This window comes from Bacillus rossius, chromosome 2 (genome assembly GCF_032445375.1).
Source record: "Bacillus rossius redtenbacheri isolate Brsri chromosome 2, Brsri_v3, whole genome shotgun sequence".
Classification (NCBI taxonomy): Eukaryota; Metazoa; Arthropoda; class Insecta; order Phasmatodea; family Bacillidae; genus Bacillus; species Bacillus rossius.
Window position 1 is genome coordinate 103,170,252 of NC_086331.1, and position 12,814 is coordinate 103,183,065.

Genomic DNA, 12,814 nt, shown 5'->3' on the forward strand with positions numbered 1-12,814 from the left:
TCACCCTGCTACACCATATCACCTGGTCCGAGTGTATCGCAAAAACCACTCAAATGAGCTTGTGGCCTGACAGGAAGATCAATGTGTCGATGAGGATGGCAGGCAGGAAGTGGAAGACGCAGATATTGTGGACTAGCTGGTTCTTTTTTATGGAGCCGCCTGATTAATGAACCATATTTTTGAGTGGCATGCACCCTCGCTCGATGATTTGTGCCCATGACTCTTCCTCACCCTGAGTCACCTGGCCCGATGTAGCACAGCGATAACCACTCAATGGGCTTGTGGCTTGACAGGAAGATGAGCATGTCGAAGAGGATGGCAGGCAGGAAGTGGAAGATACAGCTGTTGTGTTCAAGCTGGTTCTTTTTAATTGAGCCATATGGTTACCAAACCACGTTGTTGAGTGGCATGCACCCTCGCTCGATGATCTGCGCCCGTGATATCTGGAACCTGACTCTGCCTCACCCTGAGTCACCTGGCCCGATGTAGCACAGCGAGAACCACTCACATGGGCTTGTGGCCGGAAAGGAAGATGAGCGTGTCGATGAAGATGGCAGGCAGGAAGTGGAAGAAGAAGACGCAGATGAGGTGTGCGAGCCGGCTCTTCTTCATGGAGCCGCCCGGGTACCACACCACATTGTTGAGCGGCACGCGCTGCGTGATGCGCCGCCCTCGCTCGATGATCTCCGCCCACGAAATCTGGATCTCAGCGCTCGATGTCAGGTGGTACACGCGCCGATCCGACCTGCGTACAAACAACATGAACAACAACAAAAAAAAAAAATACATACATCTCACCATTTTGAATTTTAGAGAGTGGGGTGGTGTAGTCATGCATATGCTGGGATGGTACTTTACTAAAGGGCATAGACCATGGCTGATTATTTTCCCAATGTCTCTGGTCTTTATCGTGTATTCTGTTTCTAATAACGTCACAGTAGATTAGATGTTTAAATGCGGTCGGTAAAGGGGAGTACTGGAAATGTTTCTATTTGTTTGTAAGTTTGTTTGTTTGTTTCTAATACAATTCTATTTTTACACCGATATGGATGAAATTTTGCACAATTGACCTTCGAAACAAGAGGAATATCACAGCTACGTGACATTTTGGAAAACCACACCCATCCCCCATTTCCGTACTCCTTAAAGCAGAATTTAGGTACATCTTGATGAAATTTCACTATCGCATTGTTTATGCTTTATTTGTCTCCTGGAAACGGTTTTTGCATTGTTGTCTTTCGATTTTAAGCAAGTGCAATTTCCCATCCATCTTGCATTCGCTGTACCAACAAAATTGAAGTAATATTGATTACAATTTTTATTACATAAAAATAATCTTTTTATCAAGCATTCCATTATAATCACTATGTGTAAACGCCATGTTTTTCATATAGAAAAACTCTACGTGAATTTATTAAGATTTGGCCCAGCAGTTATATATTTTTTCTACAGACTGGATGGACAACCGAAAAATATACCATAAAGCCTTGCAAGAAAAGGTTCAAAACATATCAAATAAAGTTTATTCGGTTGTTCGTTTTCTATCTAAATAAAAATATAATGTACATAACACTTCGAAAAAAAAAAAAAGAAACCCATCCCTATCCTAACAGAAACCTCCTAAAGATGTTGTGAAAAGGCCGGGCAACGCCGGGTGCTTCAGTTAGGATAGATATAATAAAATTATACATATATACAGAATGTACAATAACTCAACGCCAAGCCGAATACGGCTGATAGGCCAAATAATCGTGGTTTTGAATTTAAAAACCTAAATTCAAAAAGTGCTTAGTTCATACAGTTATAGGCATTTTTTTAATAAGTTTTATATTCCAATCTGCACCACAATATTAAATACTGTGACGTAAAATTTTTTTGCTACGCAATTAAAAATAAATATACTATTGATAACAGTTAAAAATAAAATCAAACATGCTATACTTTCTGGAGAAAATATTATTTGCAAAACTTATGTGGCAACCATTTTTAATCGAGTTACTTTGACTATTCACACTGTAAAACAAGTTACTTTGCTAAATTATCAAGCTATTTGCTATAATTAGCCATCTTTTCAAATGTATTGCTTTTTTTTAGCAACGTAATTTTTTTCTTACAGTATGTCTAGTTAAATTTGCCTGATTGAAAATTGTTTGGAACATTAGTCTTCCAAATAATGTTTTTTCCCGAAAAGTATAGCATGTTAGATTTTATTTTGAATTGTTATCAATAATGGAGTTATTTATGATTGCGTACTGAAAAATTTAAGTCACAGAATCTAATAATTTGGTCCACCGTGGGGATTTAAAATCTTTTGAAAAAATTCTTAATACTCGAAGACATGTTTTGAATTTAAGTTTTATTTTTTTTTATTTTTTAAAAACGGCTAATTTTATGGCCTATCAGTGTTTCGCCACAGTGGTGTAGTCGCTAATCGACTCTCACAAAGACCATCAGTGTTCCATCGCAGCGGACCCAGACACCAAACATTTTTGCGATTGGCAAATGTGGCGAAACAGTCGTCGGTTGATACGTTCCTCACGGCGTATTCCCATTTTCCCCACATAAAATTTGCTCAGTTTTTATTCGCAAAACCCTTTTCAAAAATCATTAATTCTTCAGATTGACCGCAGGGGATGCCATCCCATTACGTAACCTATTTTCGCCCAAGTCAGAGCGGTGCCGGTGGAGCCAGGTGTATCAGGGTGTCAAAAATAGACCACGTCCCTGAGCAAGGACGAGGTGACAGCAAATTTATAATTAAATTTACCTTTATAACAATAGATGCCAACGCAAATTACGATTGATGTCCCCCAAGAAAACATTTATAGTGGCACCTCTTTTCTGTTTCAACAATGATGGCTTGAGGCATGGACATTTCGTGGATTCATTTGATCGGAAGCTAGAAAGCAAATCGTCATGCGTATGCCCTGTGTTCATGATTGGACCCCAATTATTTTGATACAAACGAATCATATAGTGCCGATTAATGACAGTAAAAGGTTTTCACTTACAAATTAGCCAAACGTTGGTAGAGCAAACACAATGCTTTGAATTTTAGCGTGACGCCAAACAAATTCGCGAAATTTCCGGGTCTTTAGCGATGGCCTTGTCCCTAGGCCAAACAAAAGCGTGCGCAATTTGTTCAAACAATCTTGTTTTACGCGATGTTTGTGAAAGATTTTTATTTTTTTAAAGATATGTTGGCAAATATGCACGTAGCCGATGCGAAGGGAGGCTTACTTGTTGTAAAGGAAGTCCCATGTTGAAACGAGGACGCCGTTGACTGCGATGTCGACGGGGAGGTAGTCGGCGTAACCTTCTTGGTTGCAGTGCATGGTGCGGATCACGCCTTTCCCGGCGCCGATCAGCAGACCAGTGGGGCCGTTGATGTTGTCCGTCCAGCCCGGCAGCGGCTCTCTCCACACCGGTATCACTGCGCACACGCGTGGAGACACAGCACGGGTAAGTTATCCCGTGAGTGGCTAAAGGCCCGTCTACAATAGCAATGTCCTAAACTGTGTCCGAAGGACACTCGTCGCTGATTGGTCCACGTGACCCTCTGACGTCATGCGTCAAGTGGGCGAAGGTCCGAACCTACCTGGTCCGAAGACATTCGTCAATTTGAACTTTTTGTCCCAACCTGTGTACTTCGGACAAAGAAAAAGAACAGAACACTCACGATACTTGAATTTCCACTTTCCCGTTTGAAAACGTGGTGTTTGTTTTCGTTATTGAAGGAAATGGAAGTTGTTGTAAATCAAGAAGAGCCACTTTGCCTTACTGAATAAATATATAATATTGAACTCCCACAACTTTCATAAGTTCAATCTCAAACTACAAAGCATCAAAACATTAAACAAAAACATTTGGTTTGGCACATTTACTGCGCTCTGGTAACAACTTTAGAAATCAATACATTCGGACATCGGACATCGCAATTGTGGACAGGGCAGTTTTCGGTGAGACAATGTGACGTCACTCACATTCGGATAAGGACACGGACCACGCACAGGTTCGGACTATTGTAGACGGGCTCTAAGTGTAGCTTGTTGGAACGTCTTGCATCGCTGCACAAGTAGTGCCACTCTAGTAAAGAATAACCAACTACACTGACCAGAAATTTAATATAAAATATAACATAACATAATGTAACATAATATAATATAACATAACTGTATTTTTATTTGAATTTATACAGACTATGACAATAATTAAAGCCTTGATTTTCTTGTAGTGTGCTTTGTAACAAATGATTCCCCAAACATTTATGGAATGCACAGTTGAATTAAAAAAATTATCCCCAAGAAGAAATACGATACCACTACATGAAATTTACTTAACCCAGCAATTAAAAAACAAAACAACGCCTTCTAATATGTATCAGTGATCCGAAGTAACTTAAAAAAAAACATACTAACACAACTATCATTCCAACCTGTAAGGTTTCTTACAGCTTATAAAAAATGCTTAAATTCCACTTACCTATTGAAGGTCTGAGAATTATAACTGGCATTTTCTCAATCTGCTCGGCTACTAGTGCTTCGGACAGAGCTTTTGTGAATGCATAAGAGTTTGGAATTTCACCGAGGATCCTGGAACGATACAATTCATGTCTGTAGCTCCAAACGTATACTCATAATTATCACTGACATAATATATAATTTTTATAGCTGATCCCTGGAACTAAATTAATTCTTTTTACAACTGTATGCATCAGTTGAACATTATATTAATATTGTTAAATTGCCTAAACAAATAATCTGCATGATGTTTTTTTATGGATTGTCAAACACCTGTAGACACATTGTTCGTATATGCTGTATCCTACTGACTGTAGTGTAGGCGAGTCCTTGGCTGTGAGGGAACTTAAAGATGTGACCAAAAAGTTGAAGGGCACACCACGGCATTTCGGCTTTTTAGTTCGATTAGTATCATGGCCTCGGTATGTTTCGCTGTTCAGAGTATTCTATCCCTAACAAACAACATTTCAGAATGAAAAAAAAATTAGGCGTGCATTAACACGTTACAAACACATTAAGGATGTTCACGACAGTGAGTTTATGCAAAAATGCCAAATTTTTGTGTTAATTAGGTATTGGTTTACCCGTTAGAATTGCTGTATAAAGTGATAAATGTCGAGTGCCTTTAGTTACACAGTTACAAATCAGGAATCGGTACCTGTTCTTTGAAAAAAATAACTAGAAATTAATTTCTGGCACTATATAAATAATGAGCGAATATTTCAATGCAAACAATTTTGTAGGTATATTTGGGAATGGTACCTTGTGACCAAAGTGTTGTTTTTTTTTTTTTTTTTTTTTCCATGGCTGAGAGTCTTGGTGTGATGCCATGGGTGAGAAGTGGTCAAATAACTTGTCTTCTACCAAGTTGATCCAACGACCAATGCAAAAAAATATCTAAATGCGCAGGATTTTGATACACATGTATTTACAAATGGCCACCTGTCACTAAAGCCACTGTTTTGGGGCTTAAAAGTTTTTTACGTTATTCTTTTTAAACGAAGATATGTTTGTCAGCTTTCTATTTTTAATTGGATGAGAAAGAGGAGCCTTGCATTTAGGCCTTGATAGTGTTGAAATGTTTCTTTTTCCCAGGTACATGATGATGAAAAGATGCTACACCATTTATAAGCTATGCTCTGGTTCAAAATTTGAAACAAGAACTTAGATTCAAGTTCACTAGAAAAATTTGTTTTACTAATATTCATTAATTTATTTTAATAAAACCATTTTTGCAGAGTTTTGAGCAAGGAACCACCTGCTATTTTTTACTATTTCAGATGGCAGATGGTTTCTTGCTCATAACTTCGCAAAAATGCTTATATTAAAATGAATTACTGAATATTATTAAAAAAGAGCATGCAAAATGTATTTATTTAAACATTTATTAATATGTTTTTAATGTTTAATTTAATCGGCACATGCTAAAAGGGCCTCAGTCACAATAAAATGGCAAAGTGAGTTAAGCATAAAAATCGTATGTTATAGGATAGCTTCAACTATCTATGCTAAAAGGGATTGAGTCACACGCGTGGGTTAGCTAATATTAGTTAGCGAAATTATTAACGTACGCTAAAAGGGTTGCTTAGAGACAGATTTATTCGTTTTTCTCAAAACTGGGTTGCTTGGACTGAGGCCCGTTTAGCATGTGCTGGTTCAATTATAGACATATTTAGGATGTCAAGGTTTACGTGCCGTTAAAAATTTATGCTGACTTTTCATATTTCAAGGTCGAATAGGTGAAAGTAATTTAAAGATAGCAGATTCAAGATGGCGACTGGGGTCATGTCACTGAACCATGACGTAGTACCACAGCACCAATCCCCGTATGTCCTTTGCCCAAATCCTTCTACAAAATTTTTTATAGGTTTTAGTAGCAAGGCTTTTTTGAAATTAATTCATTATTTGTGTAAAAACTCAAAGAATTTTGACTCATTTACAACAAATGTTTTTAAAAAGATTTCGACAACCTCAAAAATTTCATATTTATGGAGAAGCATTAAAAATTTTTTTTGTAACAGAAAATATATATTGATGTTTTTAAACATAAATCATCATCATAAGTCTTACAAAACGTTATTTAAATTTCGTTAGTGGAAACCACTAATAAACAATAGATGTAAATTTTGCCACAACGTTAGAATTTAAAAATGGTGGGGTATGCACATAGATTGTTTGAAGGTTTGAACTACATTTCAACACGTTTAACGTGTTTTTGGAAAACACGAAATAATGTTATGTATTTTGTACCAATTTTGAGGACGGCCTCGCTGGTCTGAATACAATATGTGAATCGTATGTTGTCTAACTGGACGTGGGTGTTGTAAACCTCTAACACTAAACACTTCAGTATAACAAATTTAAAAAAAAATTTCAGGTTATCATTGCATTTCATTTGAAACTAATAAGCAGTTATACTAGTGTTCCATACCTTTAAATACAAATAAATTTAAATCTAGTAGTTTACGGGTGCTTTTATTACTAATAACGACTGACAATTAGATATTATACTTACAGCCGTATTGCTATCAAACCAGTGAATTTAAAACTATAGACTATATAATCAACGCATACTAAATATTTCTAAACTGGCAGTCATACCAACTATTTGATGAGATATTAACTACTACATTAGAGACACTTTATTCTAGGAATTTTTGTTCGTATTTTTTGTATACCTGTAACGTGCGGTTATTGTTTCGTATCGACGTATCCATGTTTCAGGTAGCATTTGTGAAAAAAATTAATTATTATTTATTTAATTTGTTTGTCTGCCAACCGTGTAAACATTACAGCCTTGGTTTGTCAACGTTGGGACACAAGACTGTTACCATGCTACACAGTTTATCACGGCTACATGGTATCATGGTCCGCATTTTACCAGCTAGGGGCCAGAGAATAAATAGCACTCTCGTAGTGGCCGGATATTATATATTTGCTCAGTGTAATGTGAGATAGTAGCACTCTGAAGGCAATCTTATTCCCAGATTTTTTCTTTGCATACGGCAGTAGAAAATAATTATTTTGCATGAAACCCAAAAAAATAAATAAATAAGATTTAATCACAAAAAATATATAAAATATGGAAAAATCTTTTCTGAACACCTGTTTATTCGCGGGCCCGTACGAGCCTATCTATGGTGTAGGCGAGTCTTAACAACAGACTGCAGCGCTGGTACTCAAGCGTGACTTCTGGCAGGAAATGTGGTTGTAATTCGGCAGATGCCAAGTGGGGATCACAAGTGGGGAAACAACACGTGCAACTTCAACACGACTTCAGCACGACTTCAGAGAAGCGCGAACACGTCACACAACCGCATCGCAGGACTCGGGCGAACACTGGCATGCGTCGCTCTACCTGCTTCAACCGCAAAACAATTCATGCTTGCGGAAGAAACAGCTTTACGGCGGGGTCGTGCCGTTGAGAACAAACAATCATTTTCAACGGAGCGTGACCTTGGCTAGTAGGAAGAAAGAGGTAATGTCTATGCGGCAAGAAAAAGTCATGTCTGAATATCTCACCAAAGACGTCCCAGTGGTAACCCGCAGAGAAACAGTAAAGTCGAAAAAAAAATATTTTTTTTCAAGTAGAGTTTACAAATTAAAGTTACTCGATACCAACTGACGAATTATAAGCAACTTTGGGCAAAATAAACCGAGCTTTATATACGAAGATTTGGAGATCTTGTGCAAGTTCACTTTGAACAAATAGTTATTTAAATGAGTTTTATATGGCTTCGACGACGATCATGTTGTAGAAATTATCGCAGAAAATTAACAGGCCAAAATAATTAGGGGATCAGACAAAAAATATCAGATAATCAGACAAAAATAATTATAGGATTAAAACCATTTACATTCTGGTTCGTTCCGTGTTCCACGTTCCCTCCAGATGATAACACATCGTTTAACGAAATCCACATTGAATCGCGACTCATCGGAGAAAAGAAACGGAACTCCCTTCGGCGTACCCTCATCCACAATGTCCCTCCACCCAGTTTGTACGAGCTGTACTATGCTATCTTGTTAATGGGACACACGCCATTACGAACGATTACGGACAGTTTGAGATGACACCTTGCGTACTGTTCCTGTTTGCAAGGGACATTGCTGCAGCGTTGCATTCTGCCTCCTTTTTCCAAAATACTCTCAGTAGATGCTCCTTGCAGCTTGTACTGCTGTTAAAAACATATCTTGTCTGATTCCATGTTTATTTTTGTCTGATATTCTAATTATGCGTGTCGGATACCCCAATAATGTCTGTCTGATTCTCTTATCATTTTAACCAGTGTAATTAAGGGATCCTGGGGAAGTAACCAGCCGTAGCCTACAGTCAGTAACCATCACAGCAGCTGCCGAGTGCTTGTGGGAACCCATGGGAAACTGAAACTAGGATGTTTGTATTAGGATTCGAACCATGTCCTTTTGAATATTAAAAAAGTGTTTTTTTCACTGCATGGCTGAAATTGAAAATCTTCACACGGCTGAAACATAACACGACGTGACCCATCTCGGGGCTCTGGTCTTTGAAATAGCTTAGTACGCGCGTTCATTGCTGGTGTAACCTCCTTCAGTCCTGAGAACCCCAAGCGGTGACCCACAGCTTTGTCCTTTTGTATATGGCAAACGGTTTACGTCCGGATATTCATGGGCTCATAACAACAAGTCTAGCAAGTTAATATCTGGTTATAACTTTAAGTGCAGGTACAGGGAGTAAGAAGGCGTTGAGAGGCGGACATTTTCCCGGAAAACACGCTAGATTCTAAAACCTTCCAAATGAATTTCTACGAAACTGCTCAAAGAGCCTGCATTAAATTTTGTTGCTTATTTCCCAACGAAACATTATATGGTGACCGCTTGGGACCCATAGTTGTTCGCAGCATGCCGAAAGGTTGTCTTGGGTGGAGAGGTGACCGGGCACTGATATGCCTGCCGGAGCCGCCTAAAGCGCTTCCTTATTTCTTTCAAAACGATAACAACGATAACTTGATGCATACTGAAATTTATATACCTAAAACGTTCTTTTTAGCTTTTTTATTTTCTCTATCCATAAAATACATTTTTAAAACAAAACCAAGAAACGATACCACCACAGAAACATGCAATGGCTCTTAAATGCTGTTCGTAATAAGACACATCTGATAAATTTTGAACGATTTGCAAATGGTGCGTTGATGCACGAAGCTCTGTACACCAATCAGGTGGCTACTAAAAGAAACTGAAAATCCGAACATTGCAATGGAATCTGATGGAATACTCACACCAACAGTGTTTTGGTTTACCTGACACAGGCAGGGTTATTGCCATCGTAGGTGGGTCCTAAATATTCACGTAAAGCTATGTTTATACAAGTGCAGTGTAATAATTCTATAAGCATCTGTGCGCGTGGAACAACTATGGTGGCTTACTTTTTGGTAACTTTACAAGCTGCAGCATCGTCCATGGTCTCCATGCACTCGATGATCTCGTGAGGGTCCGCAGGCGGAGGATATGTCTTCTCGTAGAGGACCTTCTCGTGAAGGTGGCAGTAGGATGTCGACAAGTGCACGAAAGCCTAGGGCAGAGTACAGACTTGCAAGTGACAAGACGTCTTCCTTGACTTAAAATAAAAGATGCATGTAACAATTTCATACATGTATTTCGTGGGAAAAGTTGGTGAGCCCAGTTTCTTAAATCTGGTGTTTTGCAATAACCAAGACAACGAAAACTATTACTGTGTCCAGAAGAAGTTTAGGAAGTCAAATCACATTAACTATAAATATTTCAGGCATTAAAATATTTGGTAATCGTAATTTTGTCTTTTTGTCGGCAGAAAACTACTACCTGATTCTGTTAGATTCCAAAATTTTCCATTACACCCAAGATTCGTTGAAAACATTGAAACCAATTTCTGCCACCAGGTTTGTTTAAGATTTTGACTATTACTAAAAAAATTATATGGTACGAATAATAGATAGGGCTGATAAGGTTCTATCAACTATAGTTTAAGTACCACTCACTACATGAATTGCATTTGGAAACGGTCCACTAGGTAGGTGGCCCAGAGCCAGAGAAGAAGTCAAAAATTTTTTCCCCTGTGTGCAATATTACAAACTTAAAAATAAACTAACATCATCAAGTTGTTTCCGCCTGGGACCACGTCCACAATGATTTAGCAAGCCTGGGTTGGTAGGATGAGTTGATGGGCCTGGCATGGTTGCACGGGGGAGAAACCAGGAGCACCAAGAGAAAGTACACCACAGAAGTGTCTGCTGGAGTCACAGATGCAAATATTTCTTTAAACCAATGCTTGTAACCAGAAGTATTCTGCTAACAGTATTACTGATAAAATTTCAGTTTAAAGTCCAATAAATAAATAAACAATGTTACACCAAACTTGGAGTGGGTGTTACATTTAGTGGGCTAAATGTTAAGAAGTTTGTGTAGAGATACGTTAACTTGAAATTGTGTATTTCATTGGTAAGGATGAAAAAAAATGTTATGAAAACAATAAAGTTTATGTTGGGTAATTTGAATTTTTTCAAAATAGCATTTAAGTTTGTTTCTAATTGAAGAGATTTGTTAAACTTTTTGCTGAATGTCAACTTATAAATGTGGTAAGAATGAAACAGCAAGACAACTGAGTAAAATCATTTATTGGTGTAACAGTATACATATTAAAATTTATCGGTTGTTATAAAGAAAATTAGGGAATATTGAATTTCATGAATATTAAAAATAATAAAAGTTTACACGGATTCTCTTCCTCATAAGTGTTATACAGTCTACATATCCCAGTAAATGAATTATTAACTCAAACATTTTACAGACTAAATATCTTAGAATTACGACTGAGAAGTCTAACAAATATTTTCATTGTATTCCTTAAAATTTCAAACTAGAGACACGGAAATTTCGCTGATTATTTTGATCACCAGTAAGACTGCAAACATCTGTACCTTACCATTGCTTTGATGATAGGTTCAGAATTGTTCCGCCACTTCCATCTACGACTGTGTGCCAGTCAACTACCAGCTAGCAGTAGTATGGCCAAATCACAAAGATCCACTCAGAATAAGGGGAGGTTCTACAGTAAGAAATCAGCCAACAGAAAAGCATATGAGGATAAAGTATAAATATAGTGTGAATTTAAGCCTGACACTAAATGAAATCCGTGAAATTCCCGGGTTTCTATCCATAATGGATGAGAACAATACAGTGAAAGTCTTCACGAAAATTCTTACTGTACCTAGTTAGTTCTTAATAAAGTTATAACGTATAAAGACTAGTTCGTGTACGTAAAACATAAAGATGAAAAACGATTCAAGTTACGCCTCATTTTACTTATATTTATAAAGGTAAATTCGATTACTAGGAAATAAATTTGGTTTAACTTAAAACGAACATTTTTGGAATGCCTTTTTGAAAGGAGAAAAATACAGGAGGAAAATACAACATCGACATGGACACAAAGACCTAAACGCATGCGTCATTCTAGTGGAACTATTGACTTGTCACAAAGATTAATGTGTTAATCATTAACCAAACTTTAAAATTAATTTTCAAATAAAAAGAAACCTACATCAGTAGCTAAGCATTATTAACATTGCACTTGATTTAATGCCAACTTTACTGGATGTAAAAACTGCCCGTGTTTGCGTTTACTTCAATGCCATTAAGGGCAGAGAATATATATATTTTTTAAATTTACTTTCTGAAGCGCTTAGTTAAACGTGAGTTCTCTGCAGTGGTATACGATCACATGTGTACACATGCACATACACTCAACCCCTTACATACACTCAACTCCGTACATACACTCATATTTACAGGTTTCCATAGAGAGAAGAGGACATCACATTTTGTTCACACTTAACAGCTTCGTCACTTTCATCTCCAGCGCTTTTGTGTACTTCCACAGTTAGGCAACACTTTCAGAAACATAACTGCTCAATAGTAGGTACCTGACATGTAAGTAAAACTTCACAGCTAGGATGGGGGAAACCATACTTTCACTTCGTGACTTGCACATTGTGGTTAACCTGCGTAATAGTTCCTCATTTCCGGTTAGTCTGTCTTCCACAGTTACAAAGACGTGACTGTTTGTTAATGAGAAAGTGAACTTAAATCATCTTCCTAGTTTCCAAAATTAGTACTGAATATTTGTTAATATTCTTATTGCTTGGATGCACTCGCAATTTTTTTTCAAAGACTAGTCATTACTATTAGGTGTTTGGGAGTTTCCCCAGTAAATTGATAACAAAATTGATTTTGGATTTGCAGTGCCAAAGGCGAAGATATCACCGACGTTAATA

At 37.5% G+C, this 12,814-nt stretch overlaps 1 protein-coding gene across 1 annotated transcript in view; it reads right to left on the reverse strand.

Moving 5' to 3' along the window:
* The window catches only part of LOC134529536 (putative fatty acyl-CoA reductase CG5065), a 61,596-nt gene that overhangs the window by 3,805 nt on the left and 44,977 nt on the right, over positions 1–12,814 (reverse strand). Inside the window, exons 4-7 of the mRNA XM_063363732.1 lie at positions 9,929–10,074; positions 4,483–4,592; positions 3,241–3,433; positions 509–745 (exon numbers count right to left, since the gene is read on the reverse strand). Of these exons, the coding sequence (XP_063219802.1) occupies positions 509–745; positions 3,241–3,433; positions 4,483–4,592; positions 9,929–10,074 (686 nt within the window). The remainder of the gene's footprint in view (positions 1–508; positions 746–3,240; positions 3,434–4,482; positions 4,593–9,928; positions 10,075–12,814) is intronic.